The sequence below is a fragment of the Dendrobates tinctorius genome, unplaced genomic scaffold, assembly GCF_039654945.1.
Source record: "Dendrobates tinctorius isolate UK_male_01 unplaced genomic scaffold, ASM3965494v1 ptg000021l, whole genome shotgun sequence".
Taxonomy (NCBI): Eukaryota; Metazoa; Chordata; class Amphibia; order Anura; family Dendrobatidae; genus Dendrobates; species Dendrobates tinctorius.
The window spans coordinates 43,576,495-43,600,760 of record NW_027361689.1 but is presented as its reverse complement, the minus strand read 5'-3'; the positions used below and the strand labels follow the sequence as shown (position 1 = coordinate 43,600,760).

The 24,266-nt window shown below is 45.9% G+C and overlaps 1 protein-coding gene across 8 annotated transcripts in view; it reads left to right on the top strand.

Annotated features, from left to right (window-relative positions):
* LOC141083857 (protein FAM228B-like) overlaps window positions 1-24,266 on the top strand; it is a 282,247-nt gene that overhangs the window by 93,244 nt on the left and 164,737 nt on the right. For 5 of the 8 annotated variants that reach the window (XM_073568333.1, XM_073568328.1, XM_073568329.1 and 2 more), the window contains exon 4: window positions 15,008-15,097. The exons of 2 other annotated variants lie outside the window; for them this stretch is intronic. In XM_073568333.1, the coding sequence (XP_073424434.1) occupies window positions 15,008-15,097 (90 nt within the window). Of the gene's footprint in view, window positions 1-9,929; window positions 10,135-15,007; window positions 15,098-24,266 lie in introns of those variants that run through there. One more of the 8 variants, XM_073568334.1, reaches the window with a different exon arrangement.

Sequence of the window (24,266 nt, the reverse complement as noted above, 5' to 3'; positions counted from 1 at the left end):
CATGTGTATCTGTGTATCTAATCCTATCCTGTGTAATACTGACTGCTGAGCTGTGTATCTAATCCTGTCCTGTGTAATACTGACTGCTGAGCCGTGTATCTAATCCTATTCTGTGTGATACTGACTGCTGAGCCGTGTATCTAATCCTATCCTGTGTAATACTGACAGCTGAGCTGTGTATCTAATCCTATCCTGTGTAATACTGACTGCTGAGCCGTGTATCTAATCCTATTCTGTGTGATACTGTCTGCTGAGCCGTGTATCTAATACTATTCTGTGTGATACTGTGTGCTGAGCAGTGTATCTAATCCTCTCCTGTGTGATACTGACTGCTGAGCTGTGTATCTATTCCTATCCTTTGTGATACTGTCTGCTGAGCCGTGTATCTATTCCTATCCTGTGTGATACTGACTGCTGAGCTGTGTATCTAATCCTATCCTGTGTGATACTGACTGCTGAGCTGTGTATCTAATCCTATCCTGTGTGATACCATCTGCTCTGAGCCGTGTATCTAATCCTATCCTGTGTGACACTGTCTCCTATCCTGTGTGATACTGTCTGCTGAGCCGTGTATCTAATCATATTCTGTGTGATACTGACTGCTGAGCCGTGTATCTAATCCTATCCTGTGTGATACTGACTGCTGAGCCGTGTATCTAATCCTATCCTGTGTGATACTGACTGCTGAGCCGTGTATCTAATCCTATCCTGTGTGATACTGACTGCTGAGCTGTGTATCTAATCCTATCCTGTGTGATACTGACTGTTGAGTCATGTGTCTAATCCTCTCCTGTGTGATACTGACTGCTGAGCTGTGTATCTAATCCTATCCTGTGTGATACTCAGCTCCCCCTGCAGTCTGTGTCAGAGGGTGGTCTGTGTTGGCACGGTAATAAATTGTGTTATTCCCAGCTTTACAGATGGATGATAACACCATAGAAATTATAAGAATAATAGGCAAAATTGTTTGGTGAATTGGAACGCGCGGGTTTAAAATTTTGCCTCACAACATACCCTATGACGCTCTCGGGGTCCAGACGTGTGACTGTGCAAAATTTTGTGGCTGTAGCTACGACGGTGCAGATGCCAATCCCGGACACACACACATACAAATATACACACACACACATTGAACTTTATATATTAGATGTGTATTTTAATTTGCAATTTTTATATATCACGATCTTGATCTATTTATTATCTATTTATCTCATATCTAATCTACAAAATCAGTAATCTTGCAATTTTCACACTGGCCACTGGGGCTTTTTTAGACTCACACTTCCTGTTCTTTCAGGATGAGTTTTCACCAGGCAGAATTACAATCACAGGTAACACCTATTTAAACAGCTGAATGCACGGGATCCACCAATCACAGTAGGCAATGTCACAGTTGACCTTGCATTCCTTCCCTTCATAATGACCTTTCTATATGTGAATTAGATGCTTCAATACAAACAGTAGTGTAAGGCTATGTACATGTGTTGTTTCCTTAAACAACAGTAAGTTAGAGTTTTTATCTGCAGCAGTAAATGTTCATCTACACGATCCAAAGGAGAATAGTCAGACATCCGCAAATGATTGATTGGTGCATGTACTGGAGAAAGAATATTCCAACCCATCTTAAAGAGGAACTGTTACCACGCTGATATGCCTGCAAGTTGACTTGGATAAGTCTCTATGAGGTTTCCACATCTTGCCACAAGGATTTTTTATAAGGCAAAACTGCTCCAAATCCTTCAAGTTAGATGGTTTCCTCTAGTGAATAGTGGTAAAACCACAAAATGAATGAACCAGGAAGGGGGGGTCCGAAAGACAAAAAAACCTCAAAGAGTAAAAATACCCTTAAAAATATACATTTTATTATTATTAAAAACTGAAACAAATGTTCAAAAAACACAAAAATAACAGCCCAAATGAGGGTAATGACAAGGAATCAGGGAAGCGGTCTGTCAATACATATAATATTGGGTTAACTCTCCACCTGTTAGGCCCTGAGATATGATGGCCTGCCTAACAGCGGAGTTTGGCACCCTAGATTTGCGATGTGGCGCCCCGCTCCACGGCGGCTGTCCCTTCAATCCGTATAGAATGTATACACAGAAACAAAACAAACATACAGCTACACTTAGATGCATGAAGTGGATTGAATGCCTCTGTGAGTGCTAGTGATAATCACACCTACTTAGTGATGAGTAATGGGTATATCCTAAACCACTAGTCAGACAAGGTGTATGGACATTAGAAAGTTACTTTTATATTGACTATGGATATAGCCCTTAATCGCACTAAATGGAGGCTGTACTGTTCCTGCTGGTCATAAAGTGGTGTAGTACCACAGTCTATACCTGTCATCAAATATGGTATAGACTTCTTCATACACAGTGGGTGTGGGGATCTTCATATATATACAGGCTCGGACTGGCCCATAGGGTAACAGGGTAATCCCCCGGTGGGTGCCTGTGCAGATCTTGGCTCCCAGTCCCAATGTATGGGCACTACTTGGCATAATTCACTTGATTCACTCTGTATAGAAAAGCAACCTCTCATCATTCAATAACCAAACTACCCGGTTTATTATTGTATAAAGATATAGGTAAATTTGTGAACAAGGGTAATATATTTGTATACAGGTGAATAGTGGGCCCCCCCCCCAAAAGAGTCAATGTTAGGCTAAGTGCACACGTTGCAGAAAATTTCTGCACAAAAACCTGAATCCCTTCCCAGAAACCGCACCTATTTTTCCTCGGCGGTTTTTGCGCGGTTTTGATGCATTTTTTATGCGTTTTTACCGCTGCGGTTTCTAAACGCATGGAAGAAGCCAAAACCGCGGAAAAATCCGCAAAGTTAATGAGCATGCTGCGTTTTTTCCCGCTATGCGTTTTTTTCGCGTTAAACGCATCAATGTGCACAAAAAGTGCAAAATGCATAGAAATGACTGTGCAGCTTATTTTTAGCGGTTTTATAGCGAAAATCGCGGTAAAAACCGCTAAAAAAACGCTGTGTGTGAACACAGCCTTACTGGTGGGCCCTTGGCACCCCAGTCCGACACTGTGTATGTATGTATATACTGTATATATATAGTCAGATCCAGACACTGTAATACAACCACAGGTGATGATTACTAATTGTATTAAATTGCTCTTGTGCATATGTAGGTATTAATCAACCATAGCAACTTAGTGGGTTCAACAAAATATACTGATCTCTATCTAGTATATCAGCCAAGGAAGTTGCAATCCAGGGAATGTTGAAAAGTAGACCTAGTTATTGATGTGCAGGCGTGATGAAATGGTATGAGATTCAGAAAATGAATTCTTAGTTGTATTTTCAAGGCTCATCCCTTATCCCAGCTTTGTTCTCAAGACTTGGCCCTTGTGCCGAGACGTTTTGTTGAGGTAGGGCTAAATTAACCCTTCACGGTTGATCCAGTGATTTCCAAATTAGTTCACAGAATGTTGCTAACAACTGAGAATGACCACACGGAGATGTGTCTCTGTATGGGAGGATCAAAACAGACCACTAACCCCGTTTATTGAATCTCACATTACATAGCATTCTACTTAATTATGCAAAGTATACAGCTACCAATAGAATCGTAATACATTTAAGCCAATAGTATTGCAAGAAAATCGGAATATGTCCCCAGCTGCGTGACGTAGAATATAGAACAATAGCACATTCATTTAGGGTCCCATCTCATATCTTGTACAAGCTGGAACAGTCTTGTTTCATAACAGCCGTGAACTTTCATCTAGTTAAGTTACAAAATTTAACTCGTAAACAACAAAATGTCGTCGCAAGCACAAAAATGGATCACGGAGAACAAGATGTTCCGTACATCTGAATACTGTACTTCACAATTCCCCCCTAGATAAATTTTGTTAACACATATGCGTTTAGAGTGGTGTAGAAACGTCCAGAATTGGCCCCTCGAGCAGTGGAAACGTGATATTCTCAGACGAATCATCGTTTACCCAATTTCCGACCTCCAGCCGAAAGATGCATTCCATCAAGACTGCCTTCTCCCAACCGTAAAACATGGCGGAGGTTCTGTGATGATCTGGGGGGCCAATGATATCCCTTCATGGAAGAATTAACAACCGAGATTATTTAGGCATTTTGGGCAACCAAGTGCATCCTATGGTTCAAGCACTGTTCCCGGAGGGGAACGCCATCTTTCAGGATGATAATGCACCAATTCATACAGCTAGAATCGTTAAAGCATGGCACGAAGAACATTGTAATGAAGTTGAGCATCTCATCTGGCCCCCACAATCCCCAGACCTCAGCATTATTGAGCATTTATGGCCAATTTTAGAGATTCAAGTTAGACGTCAATTTCCGCCGCCATCGTCGCTCAAAGAACTGGAGGGTGTTTTAACTGAAGAATGGGCTGCAATTCCTTTGGAAACAATTCACACCTTGTATGAATCCATACCTCGGAGAATTGAGGCTGTAATCGCCACAAAAGGTGGACCTACACCATATTAAACTAACTTTTGTTGATGTTTCCAGGTGTTTCCATTATTTTATCCAACCCCTGTATATACCCACCATAGATGGGATAGTGACAAATAAGATGTAGACAGATCTGTATACTCTGATACTCATCCGGGTAGGTCTACACCACCTCGCGGCCACATAGACCTTCTTACGTGGAATCCCGGTGGTGAGGTCAGGGCGGTGGCTTCTCTTATCTTGACGAGTGCAGCTCTCTCCACATGTTGTGTTTTTATTAGGGCGTCATAAAGTAGATTCTGTATCTGGTTCATTGCTTCTTACACTGGCTGGAAATATGGGGGGGGAGACTAATAAGTGTTATTGTACCGCAGGAGGCACGGAGTCTCATGCTTAGCATTCATTATTAAGGAGGCATCAGTATGAAGAACAGATGATCACAACGGGTCCTTTTCCCAACACCCCAACAAAGAGGTCTTCTTCTTCCTTAGGGAAGGAAGATGTTTTTCCAACATCTACTAACGTTCATGTCAGCTCAAACCAAAAACATTTCCAGAACCCGCTGTTTTCGAACATTGCAAACTGCAAAAGCTCTTACTGTCTTTGATCCAGTCTTGTCTTGATTACTGGATCGCACTACACTCTCCCCTCTTCAATCCGCCCTGAATGCAGCAGCCAGGCCCAAAATTGTTTCCAGCCGCTAAACCAGTGTTTCCCAAACTTCAGTCCTCATGGTCCCCAAAAAGATCAGGATTTGCTTAGCATTGCACAGGTGATGGAATTATTATCAAGGCAGTAGAAATCGCCATATGCTCTCTCACCAGGGCAATACTAAGGAAATCCTGAAAGCATGATGTGTTGGGGGCCGTAAGGACCGAAGATTGGGAAATAATGAGCTAACGCAAAGCCTCCACCCTATGCCAGTCAATGCACTGGCAGCCCATCCGTTACAAAAAAAAATAAGCTTCTCACACTCGCCCACACAGCGCTCCACAGTTCTGAAGTGCCCTAAATCTTTTCTCTATCACCCTGCTCATACTCTGCAAAGTGCTGCACCACCCTACATCTATCTAACACCCTACCTGTCATCTCCACAGTGCTGCTTCACCCTGTATCTGTCTAACACTACCCGTCATCTCCACAGTGCTACACCACCCTGCATCTGTCTAACACCCTACCCGTCATCTCCACAGTGCTGCACCACCCTATAGCTCCTCCCTCAACTGTCTTCCACCTTACCTGTCATCATCACAGTTCTGCACAACCCTACATCTCTTCCTTCATCTGTATACCACTTTACCTGTGCTCTCCACACTACAGCACCATCCTACATCTCCTCCCTTATCTGTCTACCAACTTACTTGTCCTCTCCACAGTTCTGCACCACCATACATCTCCTCTCTCTTCTGTCTTCCACCTTACCGATCCTCTCCACTGTGCTGTATCACCCTACATGTCCTCCTTCATCTGTCTTCCAACTCACCCGTCCTCTCCACAGTGCTGCATCGCCCTACATCTCCTCCTTCATCTGTCTTCCACCTCACCCGTCCTCTCCACAGTGCTGCATCGCCCTACATCTCCTTCTTCATGTGTCTACCACCTTACTCGTCCTCTTGACAGTGCTAAACAGACAGCACAATGTCGGACAGAAGAATTAGAGTTATGTCTCTGGGAAGAAGGGGAAGAAAAAAAAAAACGAAGCACAAACCATTTTTCTCTGTACCACTATATGGTGAAATGAAATGGTGTCATACAAAACTACAGCTTGTCCTGCAAATAACAGCTAGATCGACAGGAAAAAAAATAAATAAAAAAGTTCTTGGAAAAAGAGGAAACATTATAGCACAAAAAAAAAATGTTGCCTAGCCAAGAATGGGTTAAAAATAAATTTATTGCAGGGGGTTTGCTCAATGGACATCTCCATTAACTACCTATGAGGTGTTTTTGGCATTGTTGTGCCCGTAAAAGCCCAGTCTATAGAAATATTATTTAAACACTGAAAAGAAAATGTGAGGATAGAATATTAAAAAAGTTATGGCTCTTAGGCCTGTTTCACACATCCGTTTTTGACCATCAGTCAAAATCCGCCGTTTTGGAGAAAAAACGGATCCGCCATTTTTCTTGGTGGATCCGTTTTTTTCCCCATTGACTAGCATTATTGGTGGATTTTGACTGATGGTCGTTCGTTGCATCCGAATGTCAGCGGATCCGCCAAGATTTTGCCGTCCGCTGACATGACCAGACGGACCCTGCAACGTTTTTTCGGGCTGCGGATCCGCCATGTAGTGATTCAACCCCCAATTCTGTCTGGCTGCCGGTAGAAAAATCTCTCTCTCTCTTCCATGGTCACCGCAGCTCCAGACTTCCCGCGATCATGTCATCCCTGCTCCCCACATCGCGCGATCGCTCCACACATCCCGCGATAAGGACCGCTCACTTCCCGCGATGTCTGCTCCCCACAATGCGCGATGGTTGGCACTAACATCCCGCGATAATCCCCAGGTTATCCCTCCCGCGATCCATCACACCTGCTCATGTCCCCTGGTCCCGGCTCCCGCGAGATCTCAGCCGCGCCATTCCTCCCACCCCGGCTCCCCCGAGATCTCGGCAGCGACATGGAGAACACTACATCACCGATTTTTTTTTTTATTATTTAACCAGGCACGGTTCCTTTAAATTTGCCAGATCGTCGGATCCGTACATCCGCCAATCCGCTGGCACACGTTTCTGTCAGTTCAACTGCGGATCCGTTTTCCGCTATTTTGGCGGATTTGGACTGACAGAAAAAACTGATGTGTGAAAAGGCCTTAATAGAATTAGAATAAAAAATTGCCCTGACATGAATGTGTTAAGACTAAACACACCATTACTACCGATGAATCACCCAAAAATACTCCTATCCCTGATCACCTCTTCAATTTTCTCACCTCTTGCCCCGCTCGCCTGTCCCCTCTCCCCACTGCTCAACTGCTCTCCCCCTTGCTCCTCTCTACTCATCTCTCCTCCTCTGCTCACCTCTCTCTCTTGCTCACTTGTCCCCCTTGCTCACCTCTCCCCCTCTGCTCACCTCTCCTCTGCTCACCTGTCCCCCTCTGCTCACCTGTCCTCCTCTGCTCACCTCTCCCACTCTTCTCACCTGTCCTCCTCTGCTCACCTTTCCCCCTCTGCTCACCTGTCCTCCTCTGATCACCTCTCCCCCTCTGATCACCTCTCCCCTCTGCTCATCTCTCCCCCTTGCTCACCTCTCCTCCTCTGCTCACCTCTCCTCCTCTGCTCACCTCTCCCCTTTGCTCACCTCTCCTCCTTCTGCTCACCTTTCCCACTCTGCTCACCTGACCCCTTGCTCACCTGCCCCCCTCTGCTCACCTCTCCCCCTCTGCTCACCTCTCCCCCTCTGCTCACCTCTCCCCCTTGCTCACCTCTCCCCCTCTGCTCACCTGTCCCCCTTGCTCACCTGTCCCCCTCTGCTCACCTGTCCCCCTTTACTCACCTGTCCTCCTCTGCTCACCTCTCCCCCTCTGCTCACCTCTCCCACTCTGCTCACCTGTCCTCCTCTGTTTACCTCTCCCCCTCTGATCACCTCTCCCCCTCTGATCATCTCTCCCCCTCTGATCACCTCTCCCCCTCTGATCACCTCTCCTCCTTGCTCACCTCTCCTCTGCTCACCTCTCCCCCTTGCTCATCTCTCCCCCTTGCTCACCTCTCTCCCTTGCTTATCTCTCACCCTCTGCTCACCTGTCCCCCTCGCTCACCTGTCCCCCTCGCTCACCTCTCCTCCTCGCTCACCTCTCCTCCTCGCTCACCTCTCCTCCTCTGCTCACCTCTCCTCCTCTGCTCACCTCTCCTCCTTGCTCACCTCTCCCCCTTGCTCACTTCTCCTCCTTGCTCACCTCTCCCCCCCTCTGCTCACCTCTCCTCCTTGCTCACCTCTCCCCCTTGCTCACTTCTCCCCCTTGCTCACCTCTCCCCCTTGCTCACTTCTCCTCCTTGCTCACCTCTCCTCCTCTGATCACCTCTCCCCCTCTGATCACCTCTCCTCCTCTGCTCACCTCTCCGCCTTGCTCATCTCTCCTCCTCTGATCACCTCTCCTCCTCTGCTCACCTCTCCTCCTCTGCTCACCTCTCCTCCTCTGCTCACCTCTCCCCCTTGCTCACTTCTCCCCCTTGCTCACCTCTCCCCCTTGCTCACCTCTCCTCCTCTGATCACCTCTCCTCCTCTGCTCACCTGTCCCCCTTGCTCACCTCTCCCCCTCTGCTCACCTCTCCCCCTCTGCTCACCTCTCCCCTTTGCTCACCTCTCCCCCTTGCACACCTCTCCCCCTCTGCTCACCTCTCCCCTTTGCTCACCTCTCCCCCTTGCTCACCTCTCCCCTTTGCTCACCTCTCCTCCTCTGCTCACCTCTCCTCCTCTGCTCACTTCTCCTCCTCTGCTCACCTCTCCTCCTCTGCTCACCTCTCCTCCTCTGCTCACCTCTCCTCCTTGCTCACCTCTAACCCTCTGCTCACCTCTAACCCTCTGCTCACCTCTCCTCCTCTGCTCACCTCTCCTCCTCTGCTCACCTCTCCCCCTCTGCTCACCACTCCTCCTCTGCTCACCACTCCTCCTCTGCTCACCTCTCCTCCTCTGATCACCTCTCCCCCTCTGCTCACCTCTCCCCCTCTGCTCACCTCTCCCCCTCTGCTCACCTCTCCTCCCCTCCTCTGCTCACTTCTCCCCTCCTCTGCTCACTTCTCCCCCTCTGCTCTCCTCACCGCTGCAGCCCACGATAACCTGCAGAAGGCGTGGCTACTACTACCACACTCCCGATTAGCTAGCCAAGTTCTTAATAACCCCGCCTACAATAATTTTCCCGCAACTGATTGGTTCTTATTTCTGCCACTCACTCGCTCATTCCCCGGTGCTTCTAGTGGCGACAAGGAACAACGCGTTGCTATGGTAATTGTCCCAAACAGCCCGGCGGAGTGATACCCGTTATTGTAGAATAGTCCCTGTAGTCTCTGTAGTGTAATATTTGATCCTTTATTGCTACTATATACTTTTAATGCTAATTACGCGTCTACATATTACCAGGCCAGCAAATAAAGGCGGAGAAAAATAAAGTCCATAAGATGGAGGATAGTGACAGGAAAAAGTGACTACATAGTATTTACAGAGATGCAGCTGTGCCTGCTGCTGTCTGTGTGCAATAATAAGTGATATTATGCTATATTTCACTACTGCACAATAAGTAAGTTTAGGCCTGGTAGGAAAACTGGTAAGTGGGACTATATAGTGTGATGGGCAGGGAGCGGAAGGACACAGAGATGCAGAGACGAGTGCAGCGGCAGGGGTGGACGGTGCTGCCGCTGTCTGTGAGGGCTCCTGTCAGGTAAGGGCAGGTAATGCAGAAAACGGGACAAACGCCGGTGTTTTACAGCGTTTTACCTTACGGCAGATGTAGCAGAGCCGGCAGCGGCAGCGGCAGCTTGGCTGAGGAGTCTCTCCTTCCACATGGCCGTGTGACGGCTGGTTTATTGTGGGACAAGGTGTAAATGGCGCCATTCATCTCACCCCGCCATGTTCTGAAGACGGGAAAAAGCCAGAAACCGCGGCTCCGACATTGCGCTCCGGGCTCCGCTGTTCCGGCGTCATTGTGCTGCAGCTCAGCGAGGACGGAGGCGGAAAAAATCTGTGTATAGTGTTAGATGTTCTGTGTGACTTCGGGGCTCATCTAATGTTTCATCACTTTTTATTGTATTTTATTTTGCAGAGAAGTTGTGATAAAAATACGACAATTCGTTCTTTTTCTTATTATTTCTTTCTCTTTTCTCTTACTTTCTTTCCTTCCTCTTTCTTTGTTTCCTTTCCTCCTTTTTCTTTCTTCCTTTTCTTTTCTTTCTTTCTTTCTTTTTCTTTCCTTCCTTCCTTCTTTTCTCTCTTTTTCCTTCCATCCTTTATTTTTTTTCTTTCTTCCTTTCTCTTTTCTTCCTTCCATATTTTCTCTCTTTCTCTCTCTTTCCTTCCCTCCTTCCTTTTTCCTTCCTTTCTTCCTTTTTCCTTCATTCCTTCCTTCTTTTCTCTTTCCTTCCTTGTTTCCTTTCTTTCTCTTTCCTTCCTTCCTTCCTTCCTTCACTTCTTTCTTTCCTTTCTTCCTTTCGCCTTCCTTCTTTTCTCTTTCGTTCTCTCTCCCTTCCTTACTTCCTAATTTTCTCTCCTTCCTTTCTTTCCTTTCTCTTTCTTACTCTTTCCTTCCTTCTCCCTTTCTTTCTTTCTTGCTCTCTCTCTCTCTCTCCTTCCTTTCTTCCTCTCTCTCTCTCCTTCCTTCCTTTCTCTCTCTTTCTTACTCTCTTTCCTTCCTTCCTTTCTCTCTCTTTCTTACTCTCTTTCCTTCCTTCCCCCTTTCTTTCTTTCTTTCTATCTCCCTTCCTTCCTTTTCTCTCTCTCTCTCTTCCTTTCTCTCTCTCTTCCTTTCTCTCTCTCTCTTCCTTTCTCTCTCTCTCTTTCTTCCTTTCTCTCTCTCTCTCTCTCCCCCTCCCTCCTTCCTTTCTCTCTTTCCTTTCTTCCTTTCTCTCTCTTTCCCTCCTTCCTTCTTTTCTCTCTCTTTCTCTCTCTCTTTCCCTCCTTCCTTCTTTTCTCTCTCTTTCTCTCTCTCTTTCCCTCCTTCCTTCTTTTCTCTCTTTCTCTCACTCTTTCCCTCCTTCCTTCTTTTCTCTCTTTCTCTCACTCTTTCCCTCCTTCCTTCTTTTCTCTCTCTCTCTCTCTTTCCCTCCTTCCTTCTTTTCTCTCTCTCTCTTTCTCTTTCCTTCCTTCCTTTATTCTTCCTTTACTTCTTTCTTTCTTTCTTTCTTTCTCTCTATCTTCCTTCCTTTCTCTCTCTCTCTTTCCTTCCTTCCCTCTTTTCTCTTTGTTTCTCTTTCCTTTCTTCCTTTCTCTCTTTCCTTCCTTCCCTCTTTTCTCTCTCTCTTTCCTTCCTTCCTTCTTTTCTCTCTCTTTCTTACTCTCTTTCTTTCCTTCCTTCCTTTCTTTCCTTCCTTCTTTTCTCTCTCTTTCTCTCTTTCCTTCCTTTATTCTTCCTTTATTTTTTTCTTTCTTTCATTATTTTTTTCCTGCATGACGTTTATATTCTGGATTGAATAATTTGATGTTTTGAAAGACTTGCCTATGCAGTGACACAGAGTGTACTTATTTTTTCATTTCTTTTAAAATGGTGATTTTAATAATTTGTAAGATGATACAGTGACACTCAATTATGTAGAGACCCAGCAGCATAAGTAAAAGAAAATAGTCACCACAAGTGTCAGAATGTAAATCAGGATATATAAATTACTATTGCGCTCAGAGACTGTAATTGTATGGGGTTAACACCTAGAGGACTTTCATAGAAAAGAATGGCTCCAACCAGTATGCATCTTTACAATATGCCACCGAAAAGCACAAAGCCAGATAAGAATAGAATATGTCAGACTCACATAACAAGAATAATACAATTAGAACACCAGCGTGCTGACTTTGAATAAAATAAGATAATTACCTCATATGTTAAATATGAGACGATCCACGGCGTCCCAAAAAGAGAGATAGGGAGAAAGGAGGCGGTAATTGACGGCGTTAGTATTCCACGGTCACTTGGGTGATGAGCAGCAATAGTCCAAATGCTTATCCATAAGTCCCGGGTGAGTGTGGTCCGCGGTTACATCTATGACGGTACTGCTCTGGCCGGTAGCAGCCACCGTTCCAATCTCCGGACAAAAAAGAGAGGGTGTCCTTCGTGCTCAACAGTCGCGCATGTGCTCGTCAGCGCAGGACCTGCGTGACGTCACAGACACGTGGTACACCGGGCTGCAGCCGCTACAGACCGCAGAGAGGGCCAAAAAACTGTCCAACGCGTTTCGGAGACTCCTGTCTCCTTCCTCAGGGAATGGTCCTCCTTGGGGGATATATATATATATATATATATATATATATATATATATATATATATACATTTGTAGTTTTGCACAAATTGATTACATTTGGGAGGATTATTGCTCCTACTGTACCAGTTATTCGTGCAAGAAAATCCTCTGTACTTTTTACGGAGAATTTAAAAGATTTTTTCCGTGCAGAAATCGCTGTGTGTGCCGACAGACTAATACCTCTACTGAGGGTAATAAAGAATTTACAATTGAGGATTTTATTACATGTACTACAGAGAGTGCTATCTACACACTAAAGTGCCCCTGCCAAAAAATATATGTAGGGCGTACAAAACGCCCATTAAAAACCAGGATAAATGAACATATCCGGAATATCAAAAAGAAGTTCATGGGACGTCCTCTGTCCAGCCATTTTGTCAGTCACCATGCTGGATCGGTGTCTAATATGGTGGTTAGGGGTGTGGAACTTGGGCACATGTAGGCACGCAAGGGTGATCATATAAAATGAATGTCCTGTGCTGAATCCCGCCGGATTTTTATGCTAGATACCCTTATTCCAAAGGGTCTGAATAGCGAGATCGAGTTTTTCGGGTTTTATTGAAGAATTTGATCAATTTGTGCAAAACTACAAATGTGTTTATATATATATATAACCCCCAAGGAGGACCATTCCCTGAGGAAGGAGACAGGAGTCTCTGAAACGCGTTGGACAGTTTTTTGGCCCTCTCTGCGGTCTGTAGCGGCTGCAGCCCGGTGTACCACTTGTCTGTGACGTCACGCAGGTCCTGCGCTGACGAGCACATGCGCGACTGTTGAGCACGAAGGACACCCTCTCTTTTTTGTCCGGAGATTGGAACGGTGGCTGCTACCGGCCAGAGCAGTACCGTCATAGATGTAACCGCGGACCACACTCACCAGGGACTTATGGATAAGCATTTGGACTATTGCTGCTCATCACCCAAGTGACCGTGGAATACTAACGCCGTCAATTACCGCCTCCTTTCTCACTATCCCTCTTTTTCGGACGCCGTGGATCGTCTCATATTTAACATATGAGGTAATTATCTTATTTTATTCAAAGTCAGCACGCTGGTATTCTAATTGTATTATTCTTTTGATGTGAGTCTGACATATTCTATTCTTATCTGGCTTTGTGCTTTTCGGTGGCATATTGCAAAGATGCATACTGGTTGGAGCCATTCTTTTCTATGAAAGTCCTCTAGGTGTTAACCCCATACAATTAGAGTCTCTGAGCACAATAGTAATTTATATATCCTGATTTTTAATAATAATTATAATTATTAGGCTACGTGCACACGCTGCGGAATGGGGTGCGGATTTGGCTGCGCGGATTTTGTAAAATCCGCAGGTAAATCCGCAGGTCAAAAGACCTGCAGTTTATCTGCGGATTATCCTGCGGTTTGGCCCTGCGGTTTCACCATCTCCACAATGGTGGAGATAGGAAACCGCTGCGGAATCCGCAGAAAGAATTGACATGTCAATTATTTCTGCGGTTTCAAAACCGCAGGAAAACCGCGCTGAAAAATTCGCACCATCTGCACTGCGGTTTTTTATTCCCATAGGGAATAATGGTACTGTACACCACAGCAAAAACTGCTGCGGATCCGCAGCGTGTGTGCACACACCCTTATTAGTTATTTGTTTTAAATATTTGTAAAACCATTTTATTTCTCTAACACTTTCTTAGTCCCCATAGAACACTTGGCGGCCCGGGATCATGTTGCGGGGGAGGGATCCCACCAAGAACAACTTCTACAAGGAGTTTGTATGTTCTCCCCGTGTTTGCGTGGGTTTACTCCGGGTACTCCGGTTTCCTCCCACATTCCAAAAACATACTGATAGGGAATTTCGATTGTGAGCCCCATCGGGGACAGTGATGATAATGTGTGCAAACTGTAAAGCGCTGCTCTATATAAAAATAAAGATTATTATTATTTATGGACACAATCATTTCATTGCTTGCACAATACTGGGCTGCACAGGAGCACCAAGATGGCGGCGATGAGGACCTTCAGAGGAGCCCCCCGCTGACATGGCGACTCGGGCTGGCAGTGGGCCCCTGAATACAACATAAATGCCATTGTCGTGCTTGACAACAGCATTTCAGGAGTTAAACAGCAGATCGCTCGACATACCCGGATATTATCCAAGACAGATGTCATCTGCATCATAGAGACGGAAAGGGTTTAATGGGTCCACGATGATTGTCCATTTCTGAAATCACATCTGTTTGATGCAAAATTTGCACATGGGTCAAAGAGTCACAGGTAACCCCTTCCTAGCCCAGTAATCCCAGCTGAATGCACTGGTCCGATCTGCAGCTCTGGGATTGTTGGGACACCATGTGTCTTCACCTCTTCTGAAATTCAACCTTGCGACCCATCATAATACAAAAGTTTTTCAGCTCTTTATTAATAATTAATAATTTTTTTTAGGGATTGGTTATAAGAGATCTACGTTGCCACTTTACAGCCCTAATAGGGACATGAGGAGGGTTGGGTTAGGAGGGGGAATATCAAGGCATTTTGGAAAGTTTAACATCCTAAAAAAGTCACAATATGTTACACGTATTTGTACAAAATGTTGCGACCTTACATGTGAATCAAGTTCGTCTTTTTTTGACCACTAGGGGATGCTGCACCCGACAATAAAGGACAGAATGGTCATACACAGTGCACCGCTGCCCAAGGAACTGCTCCCCAGCCCCGAGCAGGCGAAGGTGAGCCGGGGCTGTATGTCATGAGTGGGTTCTTCTTCTCCCGCACCCCCCATGTTTGTAGTCTCTGAAAGTGCAATGGAACAATGTCCCCTATAAAGACATAAATTTTTTAGTCGCCTAAAATAAATTGTGAAAATAACAGGGTAAATCCCCCATTACACTAAACGATGTCCCAGCGATCCCACCAACGATCCGACATGATGGGATCGCTGGGACATCGTTAGACAGCCCCAGCGATCAGGACCAGCGACGCTGGTTTCTAATGTAAACATCGGGTATCTAAGAGCCGCGCGACTCCTGGATACCCGACGTTTACCTTGGAAACCAGCGTGTACGCCGGTTTCCAAGGTAAACAACGGGTATCCAGGAGTCGTGCTGCTCCTGGATACCCGACGTTTACATTAGAAACCAGCGTCGCTGATCGCTGGTCTCTCGCTGCCACACGCAGCGATTTGCGCTGGGCAGCGGGAGACCAGCGATCGAAAAAAGGCCCAGGTCGCTCGAGCACGATCAGCGATAACCGGCAGGGGGGCCGGTCGCTGATCCCCGCCACACACCGCGATCTCGCTGGCGAGATTGCTGATGCGTCTCAAAATCAGCAATCTCGCTAGCGAGATCGCTGTGTGTGACGGGACCCTTACTCATAAAAATAAGGTAATTGTTACAGCCAGAAGGTATAAGGTGTACTATATCTTCTAATAAATAAGCTAAATACCTTAAATAAAATAACTCACGGAAGGTGTTGACATAGCATGGTATAATGTAATCTTGTTAGTATCCAACCAAGTGAGAAGAATAGAAAGCTATATGTAAGAAATAAGATGACTATAGGCCATGTGTCTCTCTCAACCCAACGCGCATTTCGCACTTCTTCGTCAGGAGGTGTCTTTGGGGAGAGGTGAAGACATATCATTAAATGGACATCAAATATCCAATAGCAATATAATATTGTAATATTAAAGTATACCTCAAAACAGTACAAGCAAGAAAACAATCGCAGGTTCAAATTCTACATTGGCACTAATAAAAAAGTTGGAAAAATTGTTTTAAAAAAAATGAAAATGATAAAAGTTTTGTTCACCCACATTTTCCAAGTTCTAATGTAAATAAAAATAAAAATCATTCTGTCCATAAAGGTCCGATCAAAATAAAAAATGTAAACCATATATTAACCCAATAGCGATAACCTAGATCTCCCTAAGAATCTGCCTCCAGAGCTTATTGTAAATGCACAGGGACGTTACCAATGTGAGAAATGTAGATCAGGAAAGCAGACAGTGAGTCATTACATGTCACACACAAGTAACACCACCTTTCATTTATAATAAGCTCTGGAGGCAGATTCTCAGGGAGATCTATGTCCCGCCCATAGATCTTAACAGCTCGTTTACAAACTTTACATATTAAGAAAATGTGGATTTCTCTGGAATACGGCATTGGATCGCAGATATAAAGGTACCATTTTATTCAGTTTCCTTTGACTTGAATGCCCAGTTATAGACGACTTAGGAGGGTTGATCCTACGGAAAGATTCAATTTTAAGGGGTTAAAAGCCAAAAAGAAATGAAAGAAAATCCATAATTGTAGTTACAGTGTTGCTGCACTTTCCCTTGAAAAACAAATCAATAAAATGCAATCAAAACGTTGTATGTGCTCAAAAATGGATGTTTTCCTTTTGTATTCCTACCTGTGTGCGATTCATTCTGGTCCTATCTTACTTCTCAGTCGGTGAATTTTTGGAATTCATTCCAAAAACATATCAGTCTTCCCCCACCCAAGATGATGCCGGCGTCACTATGGAGAATGAAGCAGCTGCCGTGGCATTCGGGCAGGCCTCCGAGCAGTGATAGCTGGGATCGGACTAGTAGCTATGGGTATTTGCAGGCTTGGACTGGCCGACAGGGGAACTGGAGAAACCTCCGGTAGGCCGCTGTGAAGGAATGCTGATGAGCAGTGATCTTACACTTGATTCACAATTTGCAGAATATTGTATCATCTACGGTAATCATTTATTAACAAGCGAGGTCACTGCCTACAGACTTATACGAAAATGAAAAAAAATACGTCAAATGTGTTTCTAAAAATATGTTTTCAATAAAAAACCTTTAAAAACCCATTTGTAAAAACTGCCAAAGCCAAAAATAGTAACAAAAAAACACATTAATCAAGCAGTTGTCATGACCCTGGACAGGATGGTTCCGCTTTCTTCCTGGTCAAGACAGGGTTAACTTTAATCCACCTCTGTTTGGTTCTGGTGCGGCTATTTAATGTTGGCAGTTCCTGGGTCTGGTGTCGGTGATACTTCCATATACTCGGCTAGTGGTTGCTGACCCAGGTTACTTCTGTAATTGTTGAGCCTCTGTGCTTGTGTGCCTTCCTGTGTATGACCCGGTTTGTCACCTGACTCTCGCCTCGACATCCTGCTTTGTACTGCCCGGTCTTTCCTGGTTATCTGATCCCTTGGATTGTCTCCGTTTACTCTTTGTCTTATCCCTTGGTACTACGCTCTCGTCTGGCTTTTGACTTTCGGCTTTCCTTGACCTCGTGTACTGTTTTTGCCTTGCATTCAGTTGGTTTCCCTGCACTCACGCGGGGTGGCTCCGCCCTCTGGTCATGTTACTGCTCAGTGCCAGGTCCTGTGCGCTGCTCACTGCTTAGTCTCAGGTCCTTGTGCACAGCGTGCCTTGTCCCTGCACTCCCGGCGATCATTCACGTGACCCCCTGATAGCGCCCCCTAGGCAGCGCCAGTGACACCACCAGTGTCATCACAGCAGTTTATGCTAGTTTTTAGCAAAACCAGAGTGCCAAAAAGTCACAAATTGTGCAAAATCTTAGGTTTTTGTTTTTGTACCAAGCATTGCAAAAGTTGAAAAAGAGGTCAATGAGCACCAAAGGTGCCACCAGGTCAGGTGACAGCTGTGATGCAGTTTGCTCCAATACGTGAGACGTACAGACGCATGAGACACTTGTGGTCATCCCCGGAATAGAGTCACCTGCGAGTGACTGGGTACCAGAGCAGGCAAGACGCTGTTGGTCAAGTACCGAACTCCAGACTTTGTTGGACAAGAACCGACATCCAGATTTCACCGTTCAAGACCCAACGTCCAGACTTAACTGGTCAAGACCCAGCAACCTATGCAGAGCGGAGAAAAGTCCTGCAAAACATAGTATTGTGTAAAAATAAATTTTTATTGAAACATGAATTGAAAATATATTAAAAAGAAATGATTTTTTGGAGATGTATACTGACCAAACAAAACAAAAAAACAGCAAAACATTGGAACTGAGAATGAGTGAATAGCATCCAAAAGAACTATTAAAAATGCATCCAAAGATGTATGTATGCGATCTAAAAGCACCTGCATAATAGAATCTGATTATGGAGTGCTAATAATAAATAAAGTGCAATGTGCAGACACTTGGAACAGGGCTGCCACTAGGAGTTTTGGGGCCCCATACTGGCAAAATTTTTTGGGCCCCCTTGAGACTCCACCCAGGCTCCACCCCAGCCCCGCCCTCCACCCCTCAAACTGTCCACAGCCCCACCGCTCTCTCTTAGAAAAATTCCACTTCTCACCAATCACACATTAACAGTTCCCATCTCCAGATCACACACATAGCCAGCAGCTCTTGTTATGACCAAAAGATTTTTTAAATCTGCCACCACTAGGTAGACTCTTTTGGCTGAGCCCTATTCTACTCTAACCTATTAAACATTTGCTAAAATATCCAATACAATTTAGGTATATTTTTTTAGTTATTTTTCAATTTTTAAAATGACCAATAATATCACATCCAAAGGGACAAATACCACCACACCATGCCCAGACACCATATTACCACCACATGGTGACCAATAATACCACATACAGGGAACAAATACAGCCATACCATGTCCAGGCCACATATTACCACCAGTGACAGAATAATAGCACATACAAGGGACAAATACCACCGCACCATGACCAGACCACATATTACCAGCACATGGTGACTGAATACTACAATACTGATCATTAATAAAAAAACATATTAATATCACCATAAGTGCCATTATACACAGGAGATCTGTACTTAGTATGTAGTGTGTGTACAGGTAATACAGTGATCACCAGTGACATTATACACAGGAACTCTCTATATAGTGTCAGTGTACAGGTAATACAGTGATCACTGGTGACATTGTACAAAGGCACTCTATATAGTTTATAGTGTCATTGTACAGGTAACACAAACTCACCAGTGATGTCTCTAGGTGAAGTCCTTCATCTTTGCTTTTCATCTTTCATCCAGCACAGATCGCCATCACGTCTTCCAGCCAGGGCTTGTCTCTGGAGGAAATAACACAGTTATCTAGAGCTCCACTTGCAGAACACATTACTTAATTTTTTTCCCAACTTCTACACTACACCAGATGAAGAAGAAAAAAGGCGACATAGTGTCACTCTGCACAGTAACAGAACCTCCCCCCATTTAAAACAGTATCCTCAAAAAAATAAAATACATCACTGCAGTAATAATATCCCTTAATTAGCCCCTATGGTAATAATATCCCCCATCCTGGCTCCAGCCATATTTTCTCTCATCCTGCCCTCATGAGTATCCATTCTGCCCCCACATGATCTCCAGATCCTGCCCCATCTGTCTACATCGTATCCATCCTGCCCCATGATCCTGCACCATGTGTCTCCCATCCTGTACCCTGTGTCTCACATTCTGCCCCCTCCTGTGTCTCACTGTCACATTCTGCCCCCTCCTGTGCCTCTCTGTCACATTCTGCCCCCGTGCCTCACATTCTGTCCCCTCCTGTGTCTCACTGTCACATTCTGCCCCCTCCTGTGTCTCTCTGTCACATTCTGCCCCCGTGCCTTACATTCTGTCCCCTCCTGTGTTTCACTGTCACATTCTGCCCCCTCCTGTGTCTCACTGTCACATTCTGCCCCCTCTTGTGACTTACTGTCACATTCTGCCCCCATGTCTCACATTCTGCCCCCTCCTGTGTCTCAATGTCCCATTCTGCCCGCCCTGTGTCTTACTGTCACATTCTGCCCCCATGTCTGCATTCTGCACCCATATCTTGCATTCTGCCCTCACGTTCTGCATTCTGCCCTCATGTCTCACATTCTGCCCCATGTCCTTTCTGCCCCATGTCTCACTGTCACATTCAGACCCCTCCTGTGTCTCACTGTCATATTCTGCCTGCCCCCATGTCTTGCATTCTGCCCCCATGTCTGCATTCTGCCCCATCATTTGTGCATTCTGCACCCATGTCTGCATTCTGCCATGTCTTGCATTCTGCCCCCATGTCTTGCATTCCTGTCCCCATGTCTGCCCCCATGTCTGAATTCTGCCCCCATGTCTTGCATTCTGTCCCCATGTCTGCATTCTGCCCCCATGTCTTGCATTTTGCCCCCATGTCTGCATTCTGCCTCCATGTCTTGCATTCTACCCCCATGTCTTGCATTTTGCCCCCGTGTCTACATATTTGGCCCTGTGTGTCTCTAATCCTGCCCCCTGTCTCCATATTTACCCCTGTGTGTCTCCAATCCTGCCCCTTGTCTCCACATTTGCCCCTGTGTGACTCCAATCCTGCCCCCTGTCTCCACATTTGCCCCTGGGTGACTCCAATCCTGCCCCCTGTCTCCACATTTGCCCCTGTGTGACTTCAATCCTGCCCCCTGTCTCCACATTTGCCCCTGTGTGACTCCAATCCTGCCCCGTCTCCACATTTGCCCCTGTGTGACTCCAATCCTGCCCCCTGTCTCCATATTTGCCCCGTGTGACTCCAATCCTGCCCCCTGTCTCCACATTTGCCCCTGTGTGACTTCAATCCTGCCCCGTCTCCACATTTGCCCCTGTGTGACTCCAATCCTGCCCCATCTCCACATTTGCCGCTGTGTGACTACAATCTTGCCCGCTGTCTCCATATTTGCCCCTGTGTGTCTCCAATCCTGCCCCGTCTCCATATTTGCCCCTGTGTGACTCCAATCCTGCCCCCTGTCTCCATATTTGCCCCTGTGTCTCCAATCCTGCCCCGTCTCCACATTTGCCCCTGTGTGACTACAATCCCGCCCGCTGTCTCCATATTTGCCCCTGTGTGTCTCCAATACTGCCCCCTGTCTCCATATTTGCCCCTGTGTGTCTCCAATCCTGCCCCCTGTCTCCATATTTGCCCATGTGTGACTTCAATCCTGCCCCGTCTCCACATTTGCCCGTGTGACTCCAATCCTGCCCCCTGTCTCCACATTTGTCCCTGTGTGACTACAATCCTGCCCGCTGTCTCCATATTTGCCCCTGTGTGTCTCCAATCCTGCCCCGTCTCCATATTTGCCCCTGTGTGACTCCAATCCTGCCCCCTGTCTCCATATTTGCCCCTGTGTCTCCATTCCTGCCTCGTCTCCATATTTGCCCCTGTGTGACTACAATCCTGCCCGCTGTCTCCATATTTGCCCCTGTGTGACTCCAATCCTGCCCCCTGTCTCCATATTTGCCCGTGTCTCCAATCCTGCCCCCTGTCTCCATATTTGCCCCTGTGTGACTACAATCCTGCCCGCTGTCTCCATATTTGCCCCTGTATGTCTCCAATCCTGCCCCGTTTCCATATTTGCCCCTGTGACTCCAATCCTGCCCCCTGTCTCCATATTTGCCCCTGTGTCTCCAATCCTGCCCCCTGTCTCCATATTTGCCCCTGTGTGACTCCAATCCTGCCCCCTGTCTCCATATTTGCCCCTGTGTCTCCATTCCTGCCTCGTCTCCATATTTGCCCCTGTGTGACTACAATCCTGCCCGCTGTCTCCATATTTGCCACTGTGTGACTCCAATCCTGCCCCCTGTCTCCATATTTGCCCCTGTGTCTCCAATCCTGCCCCCTGTCTCCATATTTGCCCCTGTGTGACTCCAATCCTGCCCCCTGTCTCCATATTTGCCCCTGTGTGACTCCAATCCTGCCCCCTGTCTCCATATTTACCCGTGTCTCCAATCCTGCCCCCTGTCTCCATATTTACCCCTGTGTCTCCAATCCTGCCCCCTGTCTCCATATTTGCCCCTGTGTGACTACAATCCTGCCCCCTGTCTCCATATTTGCCCCTGTGTGTCTCCAATCCTGCCCCCTGTCTCCATATTTACCCCTGTGTCTCCAATCCTGCCCCCTGTCTCCATATTTGCCCCTGTGTGACTCCAATCCTGCCCCGTCTCCATATTTGCCCCTGTGTGAATCCAGTCCTGCCCCGTCTCCATAGTTGCCCCTGTGTGTCTCCATTCTGACAGGGATACATATTGCCCCTTTCAAAAATAAAAACTTTCTTCTTACCTGACCTCGCTCCTGCGCTGAAGATGGAGCTGCTGCTCTGTGAGCTGAAAGGACCTGTGGTGACGTCATCGTCATGTGATCAGGGGGCGGATCTGATCAATGCTGAAGGCCTGTGATAATGGTGACGTCACCACAGGTCCTTCAGCTCTTCTCTATCTTTCGGATGTCGGGCGCTGTTGCTGCTCTGCTGATGTGTGCGCTGCAGGCCCGATCGCAGCGCACACTTGGGGCCTGCCCTGCGCCCCTATGACGCACAGCACTTGGGGCCCGATGACTGGCAGCACAGGAGCGGGGCCCCTGATCTGCGAGCCCCCTTCTGTACTGATGTTCATCGGGCCCCATACAGCAGTAAGGGCTGTCCTGCCCTGATGGCGGCCCTGACTTGGAATAGAGCAATAGGAGGCAAAATGAGTACATACAGTGGGTACGGAAAGTATTCAGGCTCCTTTAAATTTTTCACTCTTTGTTTCATTGCAGCCATTTGGTAAATTCAAAAAAGTTCATTTTTTTCTCATTAATGTACACTCTGCACCCCATCTTGACTGAAAAAAAAGCAGAAATGTCGAAATTTTTGCAAATTTACTAAAAAAGGAAAACTGAAATATCACATGGTCATAAGTATCCAATCATCACGGACAACATATAAAGCCAATCGGTGGTAGACAGTGCTGAAGGTCATCCCTTTAACCAATCCCTTACTTTGTTAGAGCCACCTCTTCCCTTAATGGTCAATCATAAATTGAATAGACGTGTAGTGGTGTAATTAAAATAGTGGCACCCTATAAGGGAAGCCAGCCACGTCATACCTCCTTGTAGGAAGACACGCCGTATCTCGATGTCTCCTGCATCATTTCTTCCCCTTCCAATACAGTCAGATCGGCTCTCAGTTGCCGGAAGCCGAATGGTCAGTTGCTTCCCGATCCGCGCATTGACGTATTCACGCGTGCGTATTCCCTGGAAACAAAAAGAAACGCATACAGTAGTCAAGGGATAAGCGCGCATGCTCAGATTTATACTTCACCGAAGCCTACCATTGACTAAAGGCATTATTGCGCATGCCCAGTGAGAAATGGTAACATCCAACTAGAGATATACTCATAATTCATATTTCAGGAGATATACCAATCTCTCTCCCATCAGGGAGTACAATCAGTGTCCCAAACTATCCTTTTACCTGGTAATTATCAGAGTATTATATTATAGAAGCATCTGATTTCCATATTCTTCATAGCAGTCAAAATTATTAATACATTATATGTTCACTTAATGGTATCGCATCTGTCATATTTCTTTTAACTACCTGATTATTCCAGTGGGTTCAATATATTCTCACACATTAGCTCATTTTTATTAATATTATTCCTTTATGATAGTGTAAAGGTAATGGCAGTTGTACGTTTTACTTCTCACCATCAATCCAATAATATATTCTGCACAATAAATGCATCAATTAAACACAAAGAGGAACCAACACAGGAGGCCCCACAAATCTCTATTCCATCAAGAAAGCTGAGAAGGAAAACCCTTCATTCAGACCATCATGGCTATGAGACGGGAACCTAAACATCCACTTACACTCCTCTTTAGGGAGCGTCCTATCAAGATTCCCTTTCCTAGGTCCCAAAGCTAAATGTCTTATACCCCATACTTTAATACCAAGTGGGCCATTTCCATGAACGCTCCTCGTGTGGACGGACAGAGGGGTATCGGCCTCCGGATTTATCGAGCTAATATGTGTAGAAATTCTCCTTCTAAGCTTCTGTATAGTTTTCCCAACTTCTCATTTCGGACAAGGACTCATCATTACATATATTACTCCTCTAGTTTTACAGTGAATACTGTCTATAATATAGAAGCTTC